The sequence below is a fragment of the Zeugodacus cucurbitae genome, chromosome 2 (genome assembly GCF_028554725.1).
Source record: "Zeugodacus cucurbitae isolate PBARC_wt_2022May chromosome 2, idZeuCucr1.2, whole genome shotgun sequence".
NCBI classification, from domain to species: Eukaryota; Metazoa; Arthropoda; class Insecta; order Diptera; family Tephritidae; genus Zeugodacus; species Zeugodacus cucurbitae.
Window position 1 is genome coordinate 43,489,677 of NC_071667.1, and position 27,614 is coordinate 43,517,290.

General features: G+C 36.1%; 2 protein-coding genes across 2 annotated transcripts in view; one reads left to right on the forward strand and one right to left on the reverse strand.

Annotated features, from left to right (window-relative positions):
• Pxt_5 (peroxidase) overlaps window positions 1–21,657 on the forward strand; it is a 40,123-nt gene extending 18,466 nt beyond the window's left edge. The window contains exons 2-10 of the mRNA XM_011194303.3: window positions 176–349; window positions 14,707–14,786; window positions 16,957–17,047; window positions 18,901–19,289; window positions 19,351–19,524; window positions 19,765–20,695; window positions 20,758–21,036; window positions 21,132–21,231; window positions 21,303–21,657. Coding sequence (XP_011192605.1) covers window positions 176–349; window positions 14,707–14,786; window positions 16,957–17,047; window positions 18,901–19,289; window positions 19,351–19,524; window positions 19,765–20,695; window positions 20,758–21,036; window positions 21,132–21,231; window positions 21,303–21,353 — 2,269 coding nt within the window. The 3' untranslated portion in view covers window positions 21,354–21,657. The remainder of the gene's footprint in view (window positions 1–175; window positions 350–14,706; window positions 14,787–16,956; window positions 17,048–18,900; window positions 19,290–19,350; window positions 19,525–19,764; window positions 20,696–20,757; window positions 21,037–21,131; window positions 21,232–21,302) is intronic.
• On the reverse strand, window positions 11,122–14,217 carry LOC105218605 (uncharacterized). Its single transcript, XM_011194302.3, has 5 exons — window positions 13,816–14,217; window positions 12,111–12,302; window positions 11,692–12,003; window positions 11,509–11,638; window positions 11,122–11,449 (listed from the first exon to the last, which is right to left on the reverse strand). Exons 1-5 carry the CDS (start codon window positions 14,044–14,046, stop codon window positions 11,364–11,366), a joined length of 951 nt encoding a protein of 316 aa, XP_011192604.1. The 5' UTR covers window positions 14,047–14,217; the 3' UTR covers window positions 11,122–11,363.
• Window positions 21,658–27,614: the final 5,957 nt, after the last annotated feature.

A 27,614-nucleotide genomic window follows, 5' to 3' on the forward strand; every position in this document is an offset into this window, starting at 1 on the left:
AGCGTTATTTCGTGCGTCTGCAGGCGGAAACCTGCCAAATGCACCAATTCGCTCCGTGGGGATCGGTTTGAACTGTATTTGCTTAAATGCATTACGGTTATGTATGCCACATCATTTTAATTCATTTTAAAATATTGCTTACTAATGTTATGACCTTTGCATTTTCTATTTCCAGACTATTGATTTTTACAGCGGCCATATCAGCGCCATATCACAACACATTCGCACAGTTTCACCCTTTTGGTGAACATCTCAACACACATGCCGGCAGCGAATGCGCATTGGTACTCTCTGGACCTGGACGCTCGTCTGTCTACGACTACAATGTGAATCTCTTCCGTGGCACAATGTAAGTTCATGAATTATTCAAACATTTTAACCTTAAATCAAGAGGGTTCCACGCCCACAAAATGGCGTGAAGTGATAAACTATTTACTAAATAAAGATATAATAAGCATAAAAAATTTAAAGTAAAATTTGATAGCGGCGACCACTGTACCAAGTGACAAATTTGATGAAAGTTTTTTTTGGAAAGTATCACCATGGCCCCACTAATAAGTTCTTTGTGCATACCTTGCAAACTACTGAAGTTATATCTACCAAACTTACCTATTAACCTTTGGCACCCCATAATACAGTATGAAAATGGAAAAATCGGATAATAATCAATACACATCCAAACCAACTCGTTAACGAAAAACACCACAAGCACTAAATTTCACAGACAGCCTTCCTTCCTTGTTTTTGTTCAGAATTTCCACATATTAATGGCACAAAGTTCGGTTTTGGTATGATGATCTGATCGAGAGCTCATGTTTCTATTGTACAATATTGTATGTGTCCAGAATGAAAATAGTGCTTTATAGAAAATGGAAATTGGAATTATAGAAATTCAACAGACTACCCACTACCACACCGTTATGTATTGTGTTAGGAGCTCCTTGTAGAAAATTTTGTTTGTCAATATGAATAAATTCCAATACCAAAAATTATGACAATCGGCAGCTTGCATACAAACAAAAACAAAAATGTCATAAGACACCAACCCATTCTTACTTCGGCTTCTGATTACAGTTTAGAGATACTTGTAGTCAAGTACTTCGTGATGTCATTTAGAACCATTGTAGATTTAAAACATTTTTCTATTTCGAAACACTTCGCGATATTCCAAGCAACAATAGTACGTCTGAATTAACCAAACTCCTCCTAACATTACACAAAAATATTACGATAATTTCAAGGATATTCAAAAATATTAAAACATAGATTTTATAAGACAAGAAAGTATCAACATGCATGTATTGCACCAACTGCATGCCAGTCTGCATGCTCTGGGCATCATCAACGAAAAACGGTAATTTATAAACTCATTTGCATGTAATGTGATGTCTAATTAATATTCGAATGGCAATAAAACGTGTAACAAACTAATTTTCTGCTTGATTTTGCAAGCTATTAAAACAAATGGAGCGAGTGCTTGCTGGTGTCAATGATTTTCCAAAAACAAAAGAGGACTCCTTAAGAATTGCAGACGTGTTCAGTTGTCAGCAGTTCGCAATTGCAATATGAGCCGAGATGAGAGGCGCCGCAAGCAGACGAATAAATTGAATGAGTAACTTGAAATACAAAAATGCACTCAGATGACTAGATGCTCCAGTAAAACGCTCACATGACCAATAATAAGAACTCTGAACAATGAGTTGGTGTTGTTGTTGTCACGGCTGCGCCTCAGTTCGCTAATGATGCCATCAGTTTTAAGAGGCATGTCGATGCGACGTTCTCATACCGCCGCAATCCATCGTTGATTGCATTGTAAGCCGACGACGACTCGTTGATGAATCTCGTAGCGCGGCAGCTCACAGCTTGTAACCACTGGCAGATGCCGTTTTATTTGGTTATGTATGAAAGGCGACGGATGCAATGTACTATTGCATCATCGGCTGCAGCAACAGCGTTAGTGGCATTCGCATTCGCCCACCAACCAAACACCAAACGCCAAACAAACGGCGAACCATGTGACCAAATTACAGTTGCAGCTGGCAATCCGCTCTAATGGCTTTTTGCCAATCAACTGGCGGCTGTGGTTCGCCACAGAGTCGTGGCACAGATGCATAATGTGCAACAAGTGAGTACACTCGCATCACTTGGAGAGCGGTGTGCTATAGGACTATTTCGAAGATGTCTGCATTTTAACCATTTCTGTTTTGCCATCCGAGCCGCTGTATTTAGAGTGAGAAAAAATTCGTTTCCAGTTGATTTTTGTCATTATGTCAGAAAGTTGGTCTCAACAAAAGATACAAGATCAAATTTTAATTTTGTTAAGATAAAAGTATTTAGTAACTGTTTATTTTTGATCGAACAATGAAGATATTGGCAATATACGAAAACACTAAGGGCACCAAAATATTTTGTTGGGCATGAATGTTATGACCAATAACTAATCTAGACTAAATGTTGTGTGAGGGCTTAAAATTCAAAATATGAAACTCTGTAAAAATGTGATTAGATATTGCATAATAACATTCAATGGACTTCAAAATTTTAAGACAATTTCATTTCAATTCGTGCCCTAAGTGGTTTAATGATTTACACTTTCACCAATTTCTCATTTTGGTTTATTATTTATTGTTGGATTGTGTTTGTTTTTTCCTTGAACCCATAAATAGATTTGATCTATATTTGAAATCGACATTTCACTTTTTATAGCGACGTAATCGACTGCTTTGGGGGTTCATACACATTGTAAAGGATACAGATACACACATTGGTATTACACTCAAACATACAATAAAAAAATAAAAAGGTGATTATAATTATATGTGTGTGGTTGTGTGTATTTACAAATGTAATTAATGACTGTTTTTTACTTTTGCTCAATTACTTTTGCTTTCTTGTTTGCCACTTGATGCCAGCCAAATGGGCGTAGGTTCATAAGTTCAACCATCAATGATCATACTCTGACACATATACAGTAAATGATGGGTACCGCTCGAAAGTGAAAGTATTCCGTGTTGTTGAGTGGGTCAACTTCACTAGGATTCATTATGTATGATAATGCCAGAACGAGAAATGGGATACCTGCCAATCTTAATTAAAATTTGAAAGATATCAAAATAACGTAAGATTAAAATATGTTTCCACTCAAGAATAAAAAGAATGTGGAACAATTGCAGCATATTTAATAATATATAGTTACATTGAAGGGAATTATAATGACATAAATAATGGAATTTTTGTCAGTAGGTCTTCATTGGTTGTGCGATATCAAGAAGAAAGTTAATTTCGAATCAAGATTTGCAATGGAACTCGTTTTTCATTCATGTAGCATGAGTGTTCCGTTTCAGTTAAAAATCGTACAGTTGTCAGAAAGAGCTTTTCTACTATGACGATCAACAAGCATTCCCATTCGCTAGTATCTATCTAACAAACTTTTTGGACACACAGGAATAAAAACATTAGGAAGTTATTTTTAATGCTCATTGACGCGGCCAAAACCGACACCCGGTTGTAGTGCCAATTGATGATGATGGATGTTATTTTTTTACATTCGGCAAAAAAATTTAAACTATGTCTTATTGCGCAATTCCATCGATATAATTTATGAACTCAGCCAGTGGGACGAAAATCAATATCTCGCGTCTATAAATTTTTGCCTACATATATTTATAAAGTATGTATGTACGTGATTGGCGTAGCAACCGTTTAGCCGGTTATAACCGAATCGATGATAGCGCACCACTCCTCTCTTTCCCTCGCAGTTCGGCGCCAGTTGGAGATCCGAAGTGTAACCAGATCGCTCTCTATCTGGTCTCAGCACCTGTTGACAAGAGCGATTCTGCGCTTGATTTCGAGGCTGACATTGTTGGGGTTGTTGATGCTGGTATACGAAATTATCTACGACTTCAAAGTTATGACTGTCAACAGTGACGTGGAAGCCAAGATGCAAGTGATGATATCTATATCATCGGCGTACGCCAGGAGCTTTACACTCTTATAGAAGATAGTATCGTCTCTATTTAGCTCTGCAGCTCGTATTATTTTTTCCACTATCAAGTTAAAGAAGTCACACGATAATGAGTCACCTTGTCTGAAACCTCGTTTGGTATCGAATGGCTCGGAGAGGTCCTTCCCAATTATGACGGAGCTTTTGGTGTTGCTCAACGTCAACTTACACAGCCGTATTAGTTTTGCGGGGATACCAAATTCAGACATCGCGGCATAAAGGCAGCTCCTTTTCGTGCTGTCGAAAGAAGCTTTAAAATTGACAAAAAGGTGGAGTGTGTCGATACTCTTTTCACGGGTCTTTTCCAAGATTTGGCGCATGGTGAATATCTGGTCAGTTATGGATTTTCAGGTCTAAAGCCACACCGATAATGTCCAATCAGTTTGTTGACGGTGGGCTTAAGTCTTTTACACAGTACGCTCGATAGAACCTTATAGGCGATATTTAGGAGGCTTATCCCACGGTAATTGGTACAGTTTGTGGGATCTCCCTTTTTATGGTTTGGGCAGAGCACACTGAGATTCCAATCGTCAGGCATGCTTTCTTCCGACCATATTTTGCAAAGAAGCTGATGCATGCACCTTATCAGTTCTTCGCCGTTATAAAGTACTCATCCTTTAATTGACACCAATTTTTGCATAAATTAAACCTTTGAGTAGACAATCAAACTTTCTAAACCCCTTTTTCCGGAATATTGCTTTGAGAGTGTATTAACCTTTTCGGTTCAGCTCTAAACTTTTGTTGCCTTTTTTTGCTGGTCAAGTCGTTGAGCCACTGCAACGTTGGTTTGTTGTCATGCGGCTCAAAGTCACATGACGCACTTGCAACACTTCTTTGTATACTTGTTGCATTGTTGTGTTTTTATTTATAACTCTCATCTTGCCTAAGCGAAAAAGCGAAATGGAAGAGTCCAATGAATTGAATTTTGCCAGTAGACGTTGTTGGAGACTAGTTTTCCTACTTTGCAATTGAGCGACTGCAAACGAAAGTGCGGGTGCGTGACTACAGAGTCAAGTCGCCAAAATTACACCCGACATTTAATATGAAAGCGAGCATAAACACACATAAAATAAAATTAGTGAAAAAATATAAAAGGAAAACCATAACTTTGCAATGTATGACTTTAAGGAAAACCAGATGTACCGGAGAAGTATGCATTGAAGCTGCGATTGAAATGTCGTTGGTATGCAACACTCTAGCGACAAAGTGGCTGCGGGAGTGGTGTCGTAACATTACACGGCATTTAGTCGGCCCACCTACCCAACCACTGCCTAGTTACTGAGCAAGCAGCCGCTACAATACTTTGGTACTTCCAAGGTGGTATTCGAGCTTCAACTCCTTCTCCTCTCTAAATTTTTGAAAAGCTCCAAAAAATGAAGTTAATGGCAAAGTTGTAGCTTACTTCAGTTGACAGAGGTTGTACAATTTTCGATGACTCATTGGATTATTTCGACTGTTAACGAGAAATTATCTGCTCACCGAAGTGTTCTCTCAATAAATCCATTGATTGATGCGATGTGTGGGAAATGGCGGCCTCTTGTTGGAAAAATTTAAGATTCGAAATTAATTGAAACTGTTATTTTTATACTCTCGCAACCTGTTGCACAGAGTATTATAGTTTTGTTCACATAACGGTTGTTTGTGTCACCAAGAAATAAAAGAGTTAGATATGGGGTTATATATATATAAATGATCAGGATGACGAGTGGAGTTGAAATCCGGATGTCTGTCCGTCCGTCCGTCCGTGCAAGCTGTAACTTGAGTAAAAATTGAGATATCTTAATGAAACTTGGAACACATGTTCCTTGGGTCCATGAGAGGGTTGCTTTCGAAAATGAGCAAAATCGGTCCACTGCCACGCCCACAAAATGGCGAAAACCAAAAACACATAAAGTGTCATAACTAAGCCATAAATAAAGTTATAACAGTAAAATTTGGAATAAAGGATCGCACTAGGAAGGGGCATATTTGGATGTAATTTTTTTTGAGGAAGTGGGCGTGGCCCCGCCCCCAAATCGGTTATTTGTATATATCTCGCAAACCAATAAAGCTATATAAACCAAACTTTCTGCAGTCGATTTTCTTACGTACCCCACCACACACCATGAAAATAGTTAAAATCGGATAATAACCACGCCCACCTCCCATACAAAAGTTAGGTTGGAAATTACTAAAAGTGGGTTATCTCTAACGAAAAACGTCAGAAACACTAAATTTCATATAAGAAATGGCAGCTGGGAGCTGCACTCAGATTTTTTTACAAAGCGGAAAATGGGCGTGGCGTCGCCCACTTATGGGTCAAAAACCATATAGCAGGAACTACTCGACCGATTTCAATGAAACTTGGTTTGTATTAGTTTCCTTACCTCCCAATAATATGTTGTGAAAATTTGGCAAATCGCTTCACAACCACGCCTTCTTCCTATATACCAGAACTTTGAAGACAATCTGAATTGTTTACTTTACAATATATAAAGTAAGTACTAGTGAAGATATCGGTGCAGAACTTTGCTCAAATACTACGTTTATAGTGTGGCAGCCCCATTCTAAAAATCGCCGAAATCGGACCATATGTTTTCAAGGCCCCATATATCGAACATGAGGACCTCGGTGCTTCTAACCTAATATTAGGGTTTTCAACTTTCAATGGACTTTATATAACATATATGACGAATATGTGGGTCAAATTATGTATTATATAATTCTAATTAAGTTAAATAAATAAATTGAGAGAGTATAAAATGTTCGGTTACACCCGAACTTAGCCCTTCCTTACTTGTTAACGTTTGGAATAGTGCATTTTTATACTAAGCTAAGAGAGTATTATATTATTTTGTTCACATAACGGTTGTTTGTAACACCTAAAACTAAAAGAGTTAGATGTACAGTCATATATACCAAAGTGGTCAGGGGGATTAGTAGATTTGAAATCCGGATGTATGTCCGTCCGTCCGTCCGTCTGTGCAAGCTATAACTTGAGTATAAATGGAGATATCCTAATGAAACTTGGTACACATGTTCCTTGGGACCGTGAGAGGGCTGCTTTCGGCTAAATCTTTTGGGCAAAATCGGACCATTGCCACGGCCACAAAATGCAGAAAACCAAATACAAATAAACTGCCATAACTAAGCTATAAATAAAGTTATAAAAGTAAAATTTGGAACAAAGGATCACACTAGGAAGGGGCATATTTGGATGTATTTTTTTTGGGGAAGTGGGCATGGCCCGCCCCCAAATAGGTTATTTGTATATATCTCACAAACCAATAAAGCTATATAAATCAAACCTTCGGCAGTCGGTTCCCTTACGTACCCCACAATACACCATGAAAATTGTTGAAATCGGATAATAACCACGCCCATCTCCCATACTAAGGTTAGGTTGAAAATTACTCAAAGTGGGTTAACTCACAAACGAAAAACGTCAGAAAATCTAAATTTTACAGAAGAAATAGCAGATGGAAGCTGTACTCAGATTTTTTTTACAAAATAGAAAATGGGCGTGGCATAGCCCACAGGAACTACTCGACAGATTTTAATGAAATTCGGTATATAATATTTTCTTGACACCCTGATGACACGTGTGGAAAATGGATGCAATCGGTTCACAACAACGACATCTTCCCATATAACTCAATTTTGAATTTCATCTTATTCCTTCACTTTATAATATATAAAGGGTGATTTTTTAAGAGCTTGATAACTTTTTAAAAAAAAAAAACGCATAAAATTTGCAAAATCTCATCGGTTCTTTATTTGAAACGTTAGATTGGTTCATGACATTTACTTTTTGAAGATAATTTTATTTAAATGTTGACCGCGGCTGCGTCTTAGGTGGTCCATTCGGAAAGTCCAATTTTGGGCAACTTTTTCGAGCATTTCGGCCGGAATAGCCCGAATTTCTTCGGAAATGTTGTCTTCCAAAGCTGGAATAGTTGCTGGCTTATTTCTGTAGACTTTAGACTTGACGTAGCCCCACAAAAAATAGTCTAAAGGCGTTAAATCGCATGATCTTGGTGGCCAACTTACGGGTCCATTTCTTGAGATGAATTGTTCTCCGAAGTTTTCCCTCAAAATGGCCATAGAATCGCGAGCTGTGTGGCATGTAGCGCCATCTTGTTGAAACCACATGTCAACCAAGTTCAGTTCTTCCATTTTTGGCAACAAAAAGTTTGTTAGCATCGAACGATAGCGATCGCCATTCACCGTAACGTTGCGTCCAACAGCATCTTTGAAAAAATACGGTCCAATGATTCCACCAGCGTACAAACCACACCAAACAGTGCATTTTTCGGGATGCATGGGCAGTTCTTGAACGGCTTCTGGTTGCTCTTCACCCCAAATGCGGCAATTTTGCTTATTTACGTAGCCATTCAACCAGAAATGAGCCTCATCGCTGAACAAAATTTGTCGATAAAAAAGCGCGAAACACATTTCGAACCGAACACTGATTTTGGTAATAAAATTCAATGATTTGCAAGCGTTGCTCGTTAGTAAGTCTATTCATGATGAAATGTCAAAGCATACTGAGCATCTTTCTCTTTGACACCATGTCTGAAATCCCACGTGATCTGTCAAATACTAATGCATGAAAATCCTAACCTCAAAAAAATCACCCGTTACATAAGGAACCAATGAAGATAGCGAAATAAAACTTACACAAATACTGTATATGATCTGTGGCATCACTTGTGAAAAAATTGCCGAAATCGGACTATAACTTTTCAATGCCTTATGATAATTTTTCACCGAAAATGTCGGTAAATCTCTCAGATATCTTAATTTAATTCTAAGGAAATCGTTTTCTTCTAATTGTGTGTCTCTATACCAGAAAAGGTTAAAATGGGATCATAACTTCCCCTAGCTCCCATATATTTAATATTAGGGGTTTCAAACTTTCAATGGACTTTATACTATATATGTATATGCCGAATATGTGAGTCAAATTGTGTGTTATCTTAATAAAAATATAGCAATAAATTGCGAGAGTATAAAATGTTCGGTTGCACCCGAACTTAGCCTTTCCTTACTTGTTTAATAATGAATTTTTTTTAATTGAATGACTTATAGTATAAGAGGAAATTAGCATATTGATTGAATAATTCAATCAATGTGTTCTCAAGCGGAGAATAAAGTCAAAAATCCACTCTACATGAATACATAATCGTTCTAATGAAACGAAGATCATTAGGACTAAAATCTGCGAGAGCTGTGAAAAAGTTTTAATTTACGAAGGAAGACGCAATTTTAATATGAAATTAATATGTCAAGTATAATATTATAAGGGTTTCAAAATTTTACCTTAATGCAAGCCCATAATGCCAGATTTTCGGTATGTACATTGTTGTCTCATCGCAATTTCTTGTAAATGTAATCGCATTATCCAATTACGATAATAACAACAATAACAAAATATATTATAAAACACACTTTAAACGTATTTCTACACAGTCACACAACTACATATTTGGTTACACAACAACAACAAAACGCGTTAGGCATGCGCTAAAATGCAATTCAACAAGTTGCTGGTACATTTTTATAGCCGACTTTGGCCGTTTTAATTTTTAATTTTCATCTAAATTTACTAAGTGTTGTCATGTGACTCTTTAGAAATAACCAGTGAAATACCAACATGGCCTAGACCAAGCAGTGAAGATCTACTTGCGTAATGAAATGCGTAACTTTGAGATTGCAAAAAAGCGAGCGTTGTATTAACGCTTTTCTCTCGCCTGGTTTTGATTGTATCGTATGGCTTTCTTCGTATCAGCAATGATATACATATTTAATTTTCAGCCCACTAGATTGGCTTGAAACCGCCACCAACCGGCTCGGTTGGTTATGTGGCGGATGATTTCGCAAAAATGTCGTCTAGCAGACACAAAAAATTACTCTTGATCCAAAATGAAATGAGTTGCTTAACGGCATTTCAAGTCACCTTCAACCAGCCAAGACCATTTATGTCGGAATCTCCAGCGAATTTATCTCTTTTAATTTACAGATACTCCAATTGAATTAGGGACTGCGTATTGATGTAAAATTGCAAGCTAAAGTTCAATGTGCGCTTGGCAAAAAATGCCATAATTGAGATGGCAAAAACTAGTTCGAGAAGTAAAACACTATTGTAAATGCGATATAAATATCGAATACCTTGAATACAAAATGATTATCATGTATTAAAGCAAGTTTATAATATACATATAACTTAAAATTCCATCGAGATAATTAATTTATGTATGTCATGTACAGGGTAAAAAACTCCCAGGTCTGGATCAATAGATCATGGGAACGCTTGAACATATCATAAAGAACTTGTGATATGCTGCTAAACTCTTCTTTGGATCGAAGATATTTCAAAATCAAGACAGTCGAGAAAAATTGGTTGCAAGTCAACGTTAGTGTTGAACTGTTTAGTCGAAGAGACCGAAACCCATATCGTCGTCTTCTTCCGACTCCAGTGCTGAACACATAGAAGACGACAAGCGACGAGCGACATCTGTCAAATATTAAAATACACGCGTTCTTATGGTCACAGATTTTTTGACAACAGCACGACTACGCGACAACAGGCTTGTAGTTGTCGTTGTCGCCAAATTAGAAATGTTTCTAATTTTGCCGACGACAATGACCGCTGTAGAGCTGCCACTAACATGTGAAATGTAAAATTATTCAAAGTTCTCACAAGTTTGACGTTATTTTGCCAGCAGCTTTGATATATCATTTATAATAACAATCGATTATTTAAAACAAATAAATCGACCATTTTTACATTTTTTGCGTAAATAATTTCACTTTAAACTAAATATGTAAATTTTATTGAAGTGAAAGATGTTAGTACGGCAACAATGAAATTGCTGTTTGATATGCCGCTGCCGTCTTCAAAATGTTTAAGACGCTGGCTTCAAAGCGGCATTTGTGATCAGCCGTCGCTACGTCGTGTCGTGTCGTCGTCTTGGTGTTCAGCACTTCCGACTCCTCCTTTTTGGCTTCTTCCTTCTTCTCGGCAACTGCCGAGAGTCATCATCACTCTACTTGTACTATATTTCTTTATGTTGTATTGGAACCAAGGGATGTTCTGTATTAATTTCAATTACGTTTAGCATTAAAAAGAAGTACACTCAAGACAATATTTCCACATTTATTCTTGCTTTGTTCTTTCATACAACAAATTGAGTAATATTCAGAGAAGATATTATTTATATGTAACTTGGTTTGGCGTTGTGATAATGTATTTTATGTGTGTGTAAAATTTCTTACTGTAGTACGTGCCTTCAATAAAACGTATGAAAACTTATTCGATTGTAGATATTTTACCTTACGAAAATATATACATGAGATTTTACAGCACTTTCGATACCTCTTAGTCATACTCAGCGCCAATGGTGAGGCTAACTTCGCCCGGTTGCACGAATGTCTGGTGGTACCACTTGTTGGTATCCAAAACAACTAAGAAGATTATAAATGAAATAGTTAAATATACCGCTATCTAGATAAAAGAAACTTACTTATGTCGCCCTTTCGAACGATGGTGTCGAAGCGTTTGCATGTAAAGTAGCATTCTGGTGGCGGTGCGAGTAGCCAACGTTTGCTGCCAGAAAGCTGTGCTTGCCATGACGGTAATCGTACGTTGTCGATCTACAGAAAGTGAATTAAAATACAATTTATGATTTTGCTTCATTCACACCTACGTGCATGTGTGCACCCAATCCAGCTGTGCCGATGAAGAACCAATCTACCGCATTGTTTTCAGATGTGGGTGGGAGAAAGTATGGGCGCCCATAATGCTTGCGAAATTCCTCAGCCGTTTCAGGATTACAATTACTCCAGCCAAAGTACCACGGCTGATAACCGGACTGCAACTCCACGCGGTTTTTAGGCATACCTAACGCTTTGAAAAGGTCGTTGAAGCCCGTCTTGTAGGGTAGAAATTGGCAATCGAGTATTTTTTGTTTGCGTTTCGCATTAAAATAAGTATCGCGAAAGTACCAATAATTGAACTTCTGCAAAAGAATGAACCATCCTTAGTCGTCTGCATATTTGGAATAGTAACTGCTTACATATACATGTGTACATGCAGGCAAGGACTTGAAAAACAAATTATACTTACGGTTGGTGCTGTCCAATTCTTTGTGGCATCCTCCACTATCACGGGCCCTCCTCCATAGGCATATCTTGAAGCGAATTCCTCACTTGTTATGCCCCGTAAACGAATTGCATTTTCTATTTTATCACAAAAGCTGCAGTCTTCAGGAGGTCGAAAAGCATATCGGAGTGTCCTTGGCAACTTTAGTAGGCAGCGCTGAAATAACAGATTTCGGTATATATGTACGTATTTAAAAAAAAATAATTAATATAAAAATAAGGTATACAAGATATTGAAACATTCTAATTGTCCTTTTTAAGAATTTATTCATAGAAATTATGCTTCCTTCATTATGTGTAGAATTATTTCTTTTGATCCTGGCTCCTACGAGTATATCCGTAAGCACTTATTAACGAATTAAATGTGAGTATAGAACCATTCAGGGCCTCACTACAATCGCATCAAAACAGTTACATACTGGACAAAATTTTCATATACATATATCGTATAATACTTTCTTTTAATCGATGTAAATTCTCCGGAAGTTTGAAAACTGGATTTTACCCATTTCATGAGTTGATTATGTGATTATGTAGTTCCTGAGATGTGGTTTTTGACAAAATGTAGGCCAATTTTGTATACCAATTTGAGTGCGTCTATTTTGTGCTACCTTTTCCATAAAACACGCACCCCTTCCGTGTTATCTTTATAATAATTTAATAGTTCTGACGTTTTTCCTTATCGATTGAAGGCACGTTTAGCAGTTTTTAACAAAAATTTGTACCAAATGAATATCAAATTATCGCTTACATGGACGAACAGACAGACAAACAATCGGAAATCAGTTCACCTCTCAATCCTGGTCTTGTTCATATGTACATATATATAACTCCTATATCTATTATACTTTGAGAAAAAAAATCTCTGTCTTTGCCATAATATCAGTTTTCGTCTCTGGATTGCTAGGAGGGCTATTATAAAATTACCTGTTCCGGTGGAGAGTCAATTTTATTTTGCAGGGATAATAAGAGTGGTAATACTTGTTTATTTCCAAATTTGGAAATGTAAAACAAATAGCTGATAAGAGTGATACTATTATATATGTATTTATAAAATGGATTTTTAGTGTATGCTTTTTTGAGAGACATTTTATATCATAATCTCTTACTCGACAGACTAACGCTATACAATTTTTCTTTTTATCCTCTAAAGAATGATGTTAAAAAATAACAGGAATTTCGTTCTTTGAAATTTTTTTAAATTAATTTTTGAAATTATTTATTCAATTGTTTACATTAATATGTCGCCTTCAAAATAGTCTCCATTTTATATTATGCATGTATGCCGGCGAAAATTGCTGAGCTCATAAACACATGTCTAAGCTTAGTGGCTGCTACAGGCAAAGTAAGCAATCAGTACGCTGAAAATTGAAAAATGAAAAAAAAAAATTTAACAATTGGATTTTTGGAAAATTCCTGTTATTTTTTGAACACATCTCGTATTTATAAAATGAACGAAATTATAAAAGTTAGATTATAAAAAGCAAAACTACTGGTGACAATGTGCCTTTTATTTGTATGTAGGGGGTGTTCACAACATTTAATTGAAATAATTCAATTTTTGTTTAAGAAACATGACTGTTAAACTTTCCTTCTAAGCTTATCTCATTACTCGCGAAAAAACTAAAAACTTAAACAATAAAATGTAAACCTCGAATACTTCGGCATACCTTTGATGACATCTCACTGCAGAAATAATTATATCCACAGGCGAGCATAGTAAAAATAAAGCAAAATTTTAAAAGTTTCCATCTACTACTCGAATTTTCACTTTCATTTTCACACAAAACTTTCTGCACACAGCTGAAAGATTTTGGCTCTAGACACTTTTCTTTGCACTTCGCAGCCAAATGCTGCAACTTCAATCCAGCCTCGACTTTACTACAGAACATTTCGCACATAAACAGCAGAGAGCGTTGACAGTGACACAACCGAAGCGCTACAACACCACAGGACTACTGTGATCAGGATTAAGGAACTTTTACGCAATAGTGCAATGCATTGCACATTGTATATTTGGTTCATAGGCGAGTAACGGTATTTACCCTTTGAAATGGCAATAATGTGATTATCAGCTTCCTTACAGTCTTTCTGACGCACATCTCATTGTTTGCTCCACAATGGGAGGACATAACATGTGGGTGTGCGCAATTGTATGTATGTATTGTCGCATTTTTTATATTTTCGTCAGTCTGTTGTTGTCTGGGCGACGCTGACGCAGGCAATGAACTCGCTTATTCCTGCGCTCATATGATATTTATGATGAGTTCCCCGCCGTTTTTTTGCCATGGGCGCGGAGTGTGGTTGCAAACGATAAGGGAGCAACAAGTTGATTGGATAATAAAGAATAGACAAAGTGGGTTACTAAAGCGTGTGATGGAATGCAATTATTAGTCAATTTGTTCGACTGCCATGAAACATTCAAGCCATACGTTTATATAGGGTGATAAATTAAATAATACGGCGTCTTTAACACTCTTTATAGATTTTACTTTTCTTTGAAGGCGTTGTAACTATACTTTTAATTGCCTTGCTAATTGTTTTTATTAACTATTTTGCAGAAATCCCTACACAGCGGACAGTACATGCATTACTTATGATGCAGTGAACACCGCCTATTTGGATGCTCGGAAACGAATTCGTAAGTACTATATAAACAATATTTTATCATTAAAGATTGTTTATCATGTGTGCTTATTTTATATATTTTAAATCATAATAAGCACATGGAATTCCAAATGGCGTTGTTAACATTATACTTATTCAGATTTTAGTTTTTAATTACCATTAACGCTTACAAGTCAAAAATTTTTAACCCAAAAAATCTTTCTTCGTTGCACTTTATTTGGTCCTCACATTCGTGCTCGTCAAGGTTATATCGTTATAAAAATTTAGACGAAAATATTATATGGGTGTTATTTATGAAATATCATTTTCGGATAAATTTCCATATATTTTCTCTTTTGAAGTTTAGTTTTTTTTTACCCATAAGTGGTCGACGCGTCGCTCATTATACTCTCGCAGAGATTCATAGTTTTGTTAACATAACGGTTGGTTGTAAGTCCTAAAACAAAACGAGTTAGATATGTGGTTATATATATCAAAATGATCTGCGTGACGAGTAAAGTTCAAATCCGGATGTCTGTCCGTCGGTCCGTCCGTCGGTCCGTCCGTACAAGATGTAAGCCCACAAAATGACGATAAACGAACTATAACTAAGCCGTAAAATAAGCTATGGAAGTGAAATTTGGTATGACGGAACGCATTATAAAAGGGCATATTTGGATGTAATTTTTTTGGGGAAGTGGGCGTGGCCCCTCTCCCTACTCAGTTTTTTATACATATCTCCTAAATTGGTAAAGCTATATCAAGGAAACTTTCTAGAGTCGTTTCCTTCAGGCACTTCCATATACAGTCCAAAATTCGGATTATAACCACGCCCACCTCCCATACAAAAATTATGTTGAAAACCACCAAAAATGCGATAATTGAGTAAGGAATAACACCACCTTCGACCTTTGAAGGTATTTCGATTTTGGAGGCTAACTTCGAAAGTCGAATAACTCAGGTTTTTTACTTATGGCATTTTGGTGCAACTTTTTTTTCAAGGATGACTTTGTTTTATGTTTTGATTTTCGGACTCTTTTCTGCCGGAGGAAATAGTAAATGTATGTAATTTCAAAATGTGATAATTATTTATTATCAGAAAGAATCACAGAAATTATCTCTTAAAAAACCTAATTCCATATTAATATAAGCATTGTTTCGGATTAAAGAGTAGTAGTTGGCGTAACTTCCATTAATTGTGTTTCTAGTTCAAAGTCAAAGTGTTATAGCCCACAATAAGACTATATACAGTATCCGACAAAATTATGGATACCCCACCACATTTTTTGCTATTATTTGAATATTTGTTTCAAGAGTTCAGCAAAATAAAATTGCACATACTCGTACTATTAATAGATACGATAAGCTACCAAATAATAATGGTATGATATTTAACGTTAGATTTCGTTTCGCTTGCAGAATGAAGACTTTTTGAAGATTTATACACAACAAAAGTATGTAAACTGTGGCAATATTTCCCATTTAAATAGGAAAATAGTTTAGTTTGGGGTTGCTGTAGCTATAATCTGTATTTAATCTGGTATTAATCGAAGGCAAATGACGGGAGAATCCTACGGAGTGATGCTAAGTACAAATTTAGAGCCCTCAGCACAAAAAGTGGACTTGGAAGAAACTTTATATACCAGCAGGATAATGAGCCCAAAATACAAGTTGGGTTAGGAAGAATGTTTCGATCAAAAATCGACAGTGTGCCTACTATGGCCTGTCCATTCCTTCGACTTAAATCTTATTAAGTATTTTCAATAGATTGAAGGACTCCTGGAAAATTATACCAGAATCATATACCTTTTCTGAACTTGGTAGACATCATGTCTCAAAGTCTTTTGGCTGTAATTAACGCTAAAAATGCCAACACTAATTATTAAAGCTCTATTTATAAGCTAACCTTATAATACACGGGGGTATCCATACTTTTGTCGTTGTTAAATATTTGTCTTTGTCAGATGATCGCGTGTTTTGCAACAAATAGTTCAAATGTACAACATATAAATTTAATTTTTTTAATGCAATATACCCATAAGCGAAATAAAAAAGCAATCAAAGCGATTAATTTCACTGCTTGAAAAATATAATCATTTTGGTGTTTACATTCGAAGGGATACTGTATGTACGTATTTTCGAAATTTAATTAAAAGACTACATGTCTACATACATATGTATTATAAAATATTTTTGAATTACAGATGTCTCGCAGCCGAAAGGGGATTGGAAAACGGAGGAATTGGCAACAGTCGGTGAGCTGCTGCTGGATATTTCCATACAGTTAGCGAGGACGTAAGTAATGCAAATATGTGTTAGAATAAATTTAATAAGAATACTAAATTACACTATATTTTAATGAATTTATTACATAATAAATATACTACACTTATATATCAGAAATATTTTAGACAAGCGCTTCAGCATGTAATCAAATAGTTCTTAGTATATTTAAAATGTTCATTAATTCTATGATCCCAAATTACGTTTTACTAACAACTAAAACCCAAATAATGAAATTACATATACTAACTGTGGTGCTCAGTGGTCTCTGATAGGTTTATACTAAAGTCGCACATGTCTCTCTTATTAATATAAAGTTTTTATTTTTAACGATTAATGCTCATTGACGGTAAGACCACGTATTTTCTGTTTAATTATCTTCTATTTTTATATGACTATATTAGGATGCGGTTAATTGAATATTTTCTACTTAACGGTCAGTTGCCGGCCACACTTCAAACTGGGTTAATTTGATAATTTTGCAACATTCACAGTTAGGCAGCGGTGCTGCGTGTGCAAACGGAATAGTAATTTGGCTCGCCACTGCTATTATCATTTGCCAAAAAGAGTTTGCGAAAAAATTCGCATGAATTAGAATTTGAAAAAAAAATTGCGATTGGCCTTAGCTTTATGCAGTTCTGGACTCAGAAGTCTAGTAGAGGTTTAGCAAGTTGTTGTTTAGAGAAAATGCGTTATGTGGTAGGAAAATGCATTATTGTGGGAGGTATTTTAGTAGAACTGTGCTAATGCGTTGGAGCATTTGCTGTCATTTCAGACAAATTGTTTAATGACACTACTGGCAATAATAAATCGTAATACACATGGCTATGGCCAAAATAATAGAAGGAGCGCGTCTGCGCCATATTTATATAATATAATATAATATAAATACTGACATTGATATGGTTTTGACATAACATTAGATCTATAGCAATTGCACAGACATTGTATTTGGTCTGTACTTGTGACAATAAGATAATCATTTCGTAATTCATTAATCTTAAATTAGCTAATTAAGACGGCTAGCCAAAACATTATTTAAAGGATTAAAGTGACTATTACCTTGTACGTATGCCTGTCGTAAGAGGCGACTAAACTCAATGACCCTGCGGGTTTGGGTCCAGAATATACCTGAGGCAAGGTATGCCTGTCGTAAGAGGCGAATAAAATTCGAACATGCACAAATAGATAATTAGACTGATGCTAATGACTGATACTCAGTCTGTTATCTATGCGTGCTAGAAGATTGTGTTCACGCACAATTGTCTACCAGTGCAGAGCAGTATGGAAAGGCTCTACTGGAAGTAGCTTCGGCTACAAGGTCTTACCAGAGACTTTAACCTCGTGCCACGGGGAGCAGGAGCCCAGGAGGCTTTGCTTTCGCCTGCTCGTTGGGTTACGGCCCTTCGGGGAGTTTCGTGGTGGCTGTGGTTTCTAAACCTAAATGCAGGCAGAGGGCCTTTGGTTACTCGGTGTGGAGTTGCATGGCAACCGGGTGCCGGACCCAAAGCACGGCAGAGGTTTTAGATGGACCTCGGCCCTACCAAGGTGCCATAGGTGTGTCCATACCACACGCCAATTGGTACTGGTGGTGCATAGCAAACTCAGGGCGCTGATCAACGCATTGTATTGATCCGCTTGTGTTTTTGAATACACGTGGGGTTAGGCCTTAATAGGCAGGTACTCACGTTAAACAAATTCACTCGTATTCATAGGTATGTATGTAGGTTTGAGCCACGGACTTTCGTTAGATAATTAGTTACTCGCAAACTATCGATATCATTTGACCTTATTGGGCATGCATATGTATGTATATATGTATGTATAATTATATGTGAATAATATTGTACACGTACTTCCAACAGATACGGTCTGTCCTATGAGGAAATTGAAAAGGGTCTGCCCACTATTGACACATCGAAAACCCTAATACGTGATGTGTGCCCACCTTTCTTTGCGGGAGTTGAGTGTCGACCGGGCAAATATCGTCGCTTCGATGGTCTCTGCAATAACATCGATCATCCCACATGGGGTGCCACCATGTCGCCTTTCCAGCGTCTAATTGGTCCATTATATGCGGATGGCATAAACGCACCGCGCATCTCAGTTACTGGACACGAATTGCCAATTTCTCGTATTGTTTCGCGTACAATGCATCCAGATGATGGCTATCACGATCACGCTGGTACTGTCATGGTGATCGCTTGGGGGCAATTTATGGATCATGATTTCACACTTACGGGCACACCGTTGGGTGAGTTTAGTGTTTATACTTGTATTATTTTAAATTCTATAGTTTTATCTCTTTCTTATAGATCCTATCAACCGGAATGATCCGGAAGAGTGCTGCAAACGCCCCTTACACCTTAAGCATCCCTATTGCAACGAAATTCGGGTTCCAGACGATGACTACTTCTATCGGCTCTTTAATGTCAAATGCCTCGATTTTGTGCGGGCATTCCCATCCCCACGACCAGGTTGTCGATTGGGTAAGTATTTGTTACGATTGAAAGTTTCAGGTTTATTGGAAAATTTATCGGTTTTAAACGCTTTATTTTTCCGTTGGTCGGTTGTATAAATAAACTATAATCCGACATGCTTTGCGCTCTTATAATTACAAATATGTATAATAATCCTGACAATATTGATTTCACTGAGTGAGCAAATAAGGCTCATTTTTATATTAAATGAGCTATGTATCAAGGAAGTAATTCAATATCTAATTTTAGGCTCCCGCCAACAGTTCAATACTCTCACTGGTGTCATTGATGCCAACACTGTATACGGCGTAACGGAGAAATTCGCTCGTAAACTACGTACCGGCTATGGTGGTTTGATGCGCATGAATCCCGTCTTCCAAGAATATGGGCTTAAAGATCTGTTGCCATTGAAGCTCGATATACCGGATGAGGGATGCACACGCCCGAACAAAAGCATGTTTTGCTTTGAAGGAGGCGAGATTCGGGTCAACGAGCAGCTGGTGCTAACATGCATGCACACACTTATGGCGCGCGAACATAATCGCATAGCGACTGCATTGGGTCAAATAAATAAACATTGGGATGATGAAACGATTTTCCAAGAAGCACGTCGCATCAATATTGCTATTGTACAACATATTACCTATAACGAGTTCTTGCCGATATTGTTGGGCAAGGAGGTGATGGAGAAATTCGGTTTGGTGCTGCAGAAAGATGGTTACTGGGATGGCTATGATTCCAAAGTCAACCCTGGTATAATTGATGCTTTTGCTGGTGCTGCTTTCCGGTTTGGGCATTCGTTGTTACCCACGGCCGTGGAACGTTGGTCTAAAGCACATAAATTTATTGCCTCAAAACGTTTATCGGACTTAATTCGACGGCCATATGATTTGTATCGCGCTGGTGTGCTGGATGAATATTTCATGGGTTTGATGAATCAAGTGGCGCAGGCGATGGATGACTCAATTACCCAGGAGGTAACGAATCATCTGTTCAAGAAGGAGGGTGCACGATTCGGTTTGGATTTGGTGGCGTTTAACATGCAGCGTGGACGTGAGTTCGGTTTGCCTGGTTATATGGAGTTTAGAAAGTTCTGCGGCTTACCTACCTCGACTTCGTGGGAAGAAATGTTCGGTTCAATGCCAAATGATACAATTGTTCGTTACGAAAGTATTTTTGAGTAAGTGAGCATTTGTTCTTTTGTGTTACAAACAGAATGTTTTTATATGTGGTTTATTAAAGGCATCCAGCTGATATTGACCTCTGGTCGGGCGGTGTTTCTGAGAAGCCTTTACCTGGTTCTATGCTGGGACCCACCTTTGCATGCGTTATTGCTACTCAAATGAGTTACTCTCGCCGTGGTGACCGTTTCTGGTATGAGCTCCCAAACCAACCATCATCTTTCACTCCCGAACAGTTGCAGGAATTGCGAAAGGCAAAACTGTCACGTCTCATATGTGATAACACTGATCTTATCGACACAGTACAGATCTATCCTATGGTGTTGCCAGATCACGAAATGTATGTTACTACTGAATGCGAAAAAAATTTATTAATTTTAAAATTAATACTATCCAACAATTCTAAATTGTATAAATATATTTTAATTACTTTAGTAATCCAAGGGTGCCTTGCAAGAGCGGCATTATTCCATCAATTGACCTGACAAAGTGGGCCGACTATTCTAGTCCCGAAGTAGGACACCAGCCAGTTTATGTAAGAAGCACTTAATGTTTGACAATACGATTTCTTACTTACTAATTTGGCATTTCTAACTATGTTTTCAGAACTTTATTAACGAAATACCGGACACATTGCTGCATTTCAAGAAGAAATAGGAAGCAGCGCGAAACTCAATTGCAGAATCACGAACGAGATGAGGCAAACGTTTTCTTAATTTGCTGGTTTTTATTTTGAAATTTATCGCTGATTACTAAAATAAGGGCATTATGATAACTAAAGGAATTTCTCAAACAAAAATTTTAGAGATTTGGAACCAATAGCCCTCTTGCATTTTCCTACATCTCAACACTGCTATATTCAAAAGCAAATATTCACTATTTATGTGCATACTTACATACATACATACATACATACATACCTCTCTAAGTCACTTTGTTGCCTTCCACTAGAAAATAAGTGTCATAATGTTTATCATATCCACACATTTATTGCTAATGATTTCTCACATCATTGAATTTAAATTTCCATATTACTTTGGACCCATGCGGTTGCAAAAGAAATTTTAAAAGTATATTTTCATCTCGACACCCTCATATATACTAATGCTTATTTTTGTTTTCTTCAATTTCTTAGTGCAAGAATTTTTATGTAATTGTTTTTGTTTCTTTTTTTATTAAATAATTATATACATATGTACATATTTAATATAAATAGTGAAATTTAAGCGTATACACACATAATGCATACAGTTTGTTCTTCATATACACATACATACAAAACAGTGAATCTTAAGATATGATGAATTTGTTATAAAAGATCTGTATAAGAAATAAATAATATTTTGTTTAAATATGATTATAATTAGCTCCTTGAAAGACCTGGTGCATATACATGCTGTTCAAGATCTTAGTTGTGCTCTAAATATTTTTTTTGTCCTTCGTACTGCCGGCTGTTCGATAAGCGAACAGTTGTTATACATTTTTGTTTTTGCTTTTCATAAGAAGTTGGTAAGTTTCATAAGCTGATTGCCAGTTAATTTTTTAGGCGTATTTTATTTGACCAACAGATTAAGCTATTAGCTTATTTTGTATGGAAGACTTAGCCAACGTAATTATGTTGGCTTGTCATAAGCTAACAAAGCTTGTATCAGGGGTAAAGGGATCTCCAACTTATTCCAGTGTAAGATCGCCTCAAAATTAGTTTCTCGATGCTGCAATTCACAAAAATATTCTTAAACCACTTTTAAATTTCGCGAAGTGAGAGCGGCATAATAGGCGTGTTTTATTTGACCACCACAAGATCATAGCTCAATCATGGTTGGCAATGCGGGCCCGAGCCCTCAGCTATAATGTAATTTATTTGAAAAAAAAAATCCCTTTTGTTTACCGCTTTGCATTTTTAAGCGATTTTTAGTTGTCCGTGATTTAGCTATGACCTTGCGGTGGTCAAATAAAACACCCCTATTATTTAACTCCTGTGCGAAACGGCTTTTAAATACATTTCGAATTCGGGGCAGTGTAATTTTAGTACAGTAATCCCCGCTTAAATGCCCCTTCATAACATGCAAGACTTTTGAGACACTTAAGCGGGAAAGGCACTTAAAGGAATCTCGCTTAAGTGCCTCGAGGTACTTACCAAGCTTTTTCTCAAATACTACGAACTAATATTTTTTCTTTTAGAATGAAAATCACATTTATTTCTTATTAATAACAAAAATACTTATTAATAACAACAAATATGAAAAAAACACATTACAAAACTATGTATGTACATACATATATGTTTTCATTTTTAACTTTGAGGGTCCAGTGAATTCAAAATTTGTGGTTGATAATTCACTGCCTCATTTGCTTTCATTTATAGTTAAGATTGTAGATATCTATATTTCGTTCGGTCACTTAGACGTCTTTATGATTACCTTATCCCCTCTCCCTAAATATTGGCATGAATTGTACAATGGTAATTTTTCTACTGAAATGCGCTACTTGAAAGAATTAGTTTTATTTTCCGATAATTTCTAAGAAATGCTACAATTCATCGATCTATGTAGAAATTAGAATTATTTATGGGTTAGCAAGCAAGTAAAATATAACCTTAGCCTTGAGTGATATTTCACTATCGATGATTTTTTCACTGTAATTGAAAAATCGCATATAGCAACTGCGATCATTTTTTGTAAATAGCAGTGAATTACAATCGCAAATTGCGTTCGATCACAAATATATAGGAGTTCCGTCAAAGAACATATAATAGTACGTTCTTTGGTTCCGTAATTCTAATTCGATTGCTGTAGCAATAGCAGTTCAGTAATTCTAATTCGATCACAATCACAGTTCAGTAGCAATAGTATTTCGAAAAGTAGCAATAGCAGTTCAGTAGTTTTTTTGTTGCGATCGCAATAGCAATAGTGGTCCCATATAACAAGTAAGGGAGGGCTAAGTTCGGGTGTCACCGAACATTTTATACTCTCGCAATTCATTTATTTAATTTTACTAATATAACACACAATTTGACTCACATAACCGTCTTATATATGGTACAAAGTCTATTGAAAGTTTGAAACCCCTAATATTAAATATATGGGAGATAGGGCAAGTTATGACCCGATTTCACTCATTTTTCGCAGGGAGACATATTTTTAGAAGAAACATATTCCCTCTGAATTTCTTCTGAATATATGAGATACTTACCTATATTTTCTGTAACAAATTTGTTAGAAGCGCTAAGGTCCTCATATTCGGTCTTGAAAACTTTGGGACCAATTTCGACGATTTTTAGAAGGGTGATAATGGTACCACTAATATAAAATCAAGAATGATAGAAGACAAGATTACGACAGACTAAAGCGTTCACGACCCACGAATGGGAATAGGCAACAGAAGAATTGTCAAATGGAAAACGGAAATGCTATGTACAGTACATATTTTTAAATATACGTCAACCTAAAAAATCGTCACTAGCCTTGACTTCAGCTCTTTGTTTTGGTTTTATTGTTTTGTACCACCGTGCAATTTGTAAATTTTTGTTTTGGTCGCGGTCAAAACCCAAAAAAACTAACTGTAAACGAATGTCGTAATCTTGTATTCTATCATTCTGTATAAAATCACAGTAGTAGTACTCATTTAATCATAAAGCAGCGGTTCATTTTTACATGCATTTTATTTTACGACAATCTTGAAAATATGCGAGACCATTTTCAGTGGCAACCATGGAAAGTTTACGCAATTCACAATCAGCTGATAATTCAAATCTTATCTGATTTGATTTAAAAAATAAGATTGAAAGATAATTTGAAGTAATATTAAAATATTTATCTGTTATTAACTCATTTTACATTTCACGACATTGTTTCAGAAACCAACAGAACAAAAATTTTATGATAAAATATCAGAATTATAGCTATATTGCCACAGAGCACTTATTTCACTTATATTCCCATATTAAATGAGTACCACTAGTGATTTAAAAATAGCAATATCGCTCATCACCATTAGCAACCAAACTGCATAGCAGTTGATGTTCTGAAATTCGGTATTATCAACCACAACTAAAGCTGAAGCTACATAGCTCGCGTATGCGAATGCGAAGGCGTTGAAATGCGCTTGACTGTGTATATTTCGAGCACCTCCATAAATGCGCTTTTGAATGCGTTCACAGCTGTGATACAAGGTGATACACATACATACATTTTATTTGCGAGTTTGAAAACGAACTGAATAATATGGACCGCGATTTTAAATTTTTAGTGATTTTTATAAGCAGTGTACATAGAATACCTCGAATAACGCAACAGAAGGAAAATGTTTAATGCCTACCTCGTTTATAAAAACTTCATCACCCATTATATTTAAAAATTACATTAAATATTTGATATAAATATTATTAATAAATTAAGAAATATTATATTTCACAAAATACTTATTTTGTAGCAAAGAAAACGAGCTTAAAAAATTAAAACACACAAGACAGAAAGTAAGTTCTTAAGAATGTGAAGGTTGAAAAAAAACTAAAAAAAAACTACAATGTATTGTTTAAAATGTTTTAAAAGTGCTGTTTAATTATTTATCAAATCTCTATATCAAACTTCAACTAAATTTAGTTGAAATTCGTAATACCAAATTTTAGACTGTTAATTTGCAGTTGAATTGTTTATAACCTTTTCACACAGAAATCAATTGAAGCCCTTCGCACTGCCGGCTACTCGATAACCGATCAACTGTTACACATTTTTGTTTTTGCTTTTCATAAGAAGTTGGTAAGTTTCATCAGCTAATTGCCATCTTTAGCGGCGACATCTAACGTTGTGTAGCGTCAACAACTTGCAGACAAAGAACATATGTACATATATATAATTACAAATACGGTCTTTGTCTCGGAGTTGCATTTAATTTCTAAGTCGATTAAAAGTCAATTAAAATTTTTAGTTGATTTTTATTTTGTAGCATAAATCGATCTTAATCAGCGTTTTAATCGAGCAGAGTCCGGTTAATTGATCAATTAGCTCCTGTACGAAAAGGTTATTAACTTCAATTGCATTGAGTCGGGTTGTAAACGATAACTCACAATTTTAGCCGTTAATTTCTTTCAGAAAGAAATGAGCAGCGCCATCTGCTGTTAACTAGCAAATGCAAATGCTATTACTTGTGCACCATGTATGCTTAAAAGTAGTTTATACGCTCGCGAGAATACGCAGATCTGGATGAGATTTGTATTCACAGTTCATGAGGACCTTTTTTTAAGCTTTAAGAAAGTCACGAAAGGTATTAAAAATATGAAGCTATAGTTGTTGAACGATTGAAAACAAAGTCATTCTGGTAAGGCAAAGGACTTTTAAGCTTAAATTTTTCTCAATCGTATTCTATGGCATGTTATAGGGGTACCTTCATTTATTTTTCTTGTCAGACTTAGACTCAACTACAAACGAAAATGCGGAAATCGAAATTGCACTGTACGTGTTTGAATTTCCTGTCGGCCATTGGTTACTGAGATATAGCATTTTTATAACGTAACTTTTGGTATTTTCAAAAAAAAATAATAAAGAATAAAAAGGGAGCGTCATGAATATTGCACTAACGTCTAAGAAAGACGTTACGGATGAAAACCACAAAATATCACTAAATTTATTTTATATGGAAGATATTAAAGGAACAAATTGGGTTCCTACTTCAATAATACAGTATAAACTCGGTAACCGCAACCCTCGATACACGCAACTCCTCGATTCATGCAACACTATAAAACATAGCATTGTAACCTTTATAAGTGCAACTACTCAAAAATATTGTCCTCAATAACTGCAACTTTACATCTAAATATGTTTTGCTTCAGTTCTTTTTTTTGTCGGTTTCTTCTTATGGCATTTTTTTGTTATATATTCAATATATTTTGTTATATATTCGTTGCTCTATCGACTTTACTGTTTGTGTGTGTGTGTTAAGAGCAATTGTCAACAAATGACTTTCATTATCAGTTTATTTTGCAACGCGCCAGTAGTGTTTTATGTGTAAAAGTCATGGTGGTCACAAAAAAATTAATAAAACTAACAATTAAAGAAAAAACTGAAATTTTGGATAAACTAGAAAGTGGTGTATCGACAAAAGCTCTTTGTATTGATTGTAAAGTTCACAAGTCGACAATAACGAGAATAAAGAAGAAAAAAGCTTGTATACTTAAATATGCCACAAATATGGAAGCTGGGCCAGGAAAACGGCAAACCTTAAAATCTTTTGAATACCCAAGAATGGAAAATGCTCTCTACAAGTGGTTTTTGAAACAAAGGAGTGAAAATGTGCCTATATCCGTCGGTATCGGCAAAGCAAAAGCTCGCAAGCTTCATGAGAAAATAAAAGAAAATACAGGATGTTTTCATGCAAGTAATGGTTGGGTATCTAATTTCAAAAAGCGATATGGCCTCCGCCACATAAAAAAGAAGCTTTCCCCTTTCCAATAAGACAGCGTCCGTCGACCCATTTGTAATACGTTTTAGAATTAAAATCAAGGAGCTTGATCTTTCTGCAGAACAAATTTATTATGCCGACGAGTCCGGATTGTTTTTCAGGCAGATACCAGATAAAACGTTGGTGAGCTTCAAGGAATCTGCTCCTGGTCGGAAAGTTAGTAAGGAAAGAATAACATTTCTCGCAAGTTAAGCTCTTTATCATTGGAAAAGCAAAAAACCCTAGAGCATTCAAAAATTTTCAAAAAATGCCCGTTGTCTACAAGGCTAACAAGAACTCTTGGATGACTTATTTGTTTTTCCAAGACTAGTTTCATCATACGTTTGTTCCTGATGTGAGAAATACGAAATGTATTGAATTTTTGTTTAAAATTTATGTGTATTTTTTTGGATTGTTATAGGTACGCGAATTTCTAGAATCAAAGGGACTTCCCAAAAAAGCCCTATTGGTCTTGGATAA

Excerpts from the sequence above, each read along its gene's own strand:
- LOC105218605 (XM_011194302.3), bottom strand. The coding sequence starts at position 14,046 with ATGTGCGAAATGTTCTGTAGTAAAGTCGAGGCTGGATTGAAGTTGCAG. Across the intron at positions 12,303-13,815 it reads GCAGTGAGATGTCATCAAAG|CGCTGCCTACTAAAGTTGCC; the intron begins GTATGCCGAAGT and ends CTGTTATTTCAG. Across the intron at positions 11,639-11,691 it reads GATTGGGTGCACACATGCAC|ATCGACAACGTACGATTACC; the intron begins GTAGGTGTGAAT and ends CACTTTCTGTAG.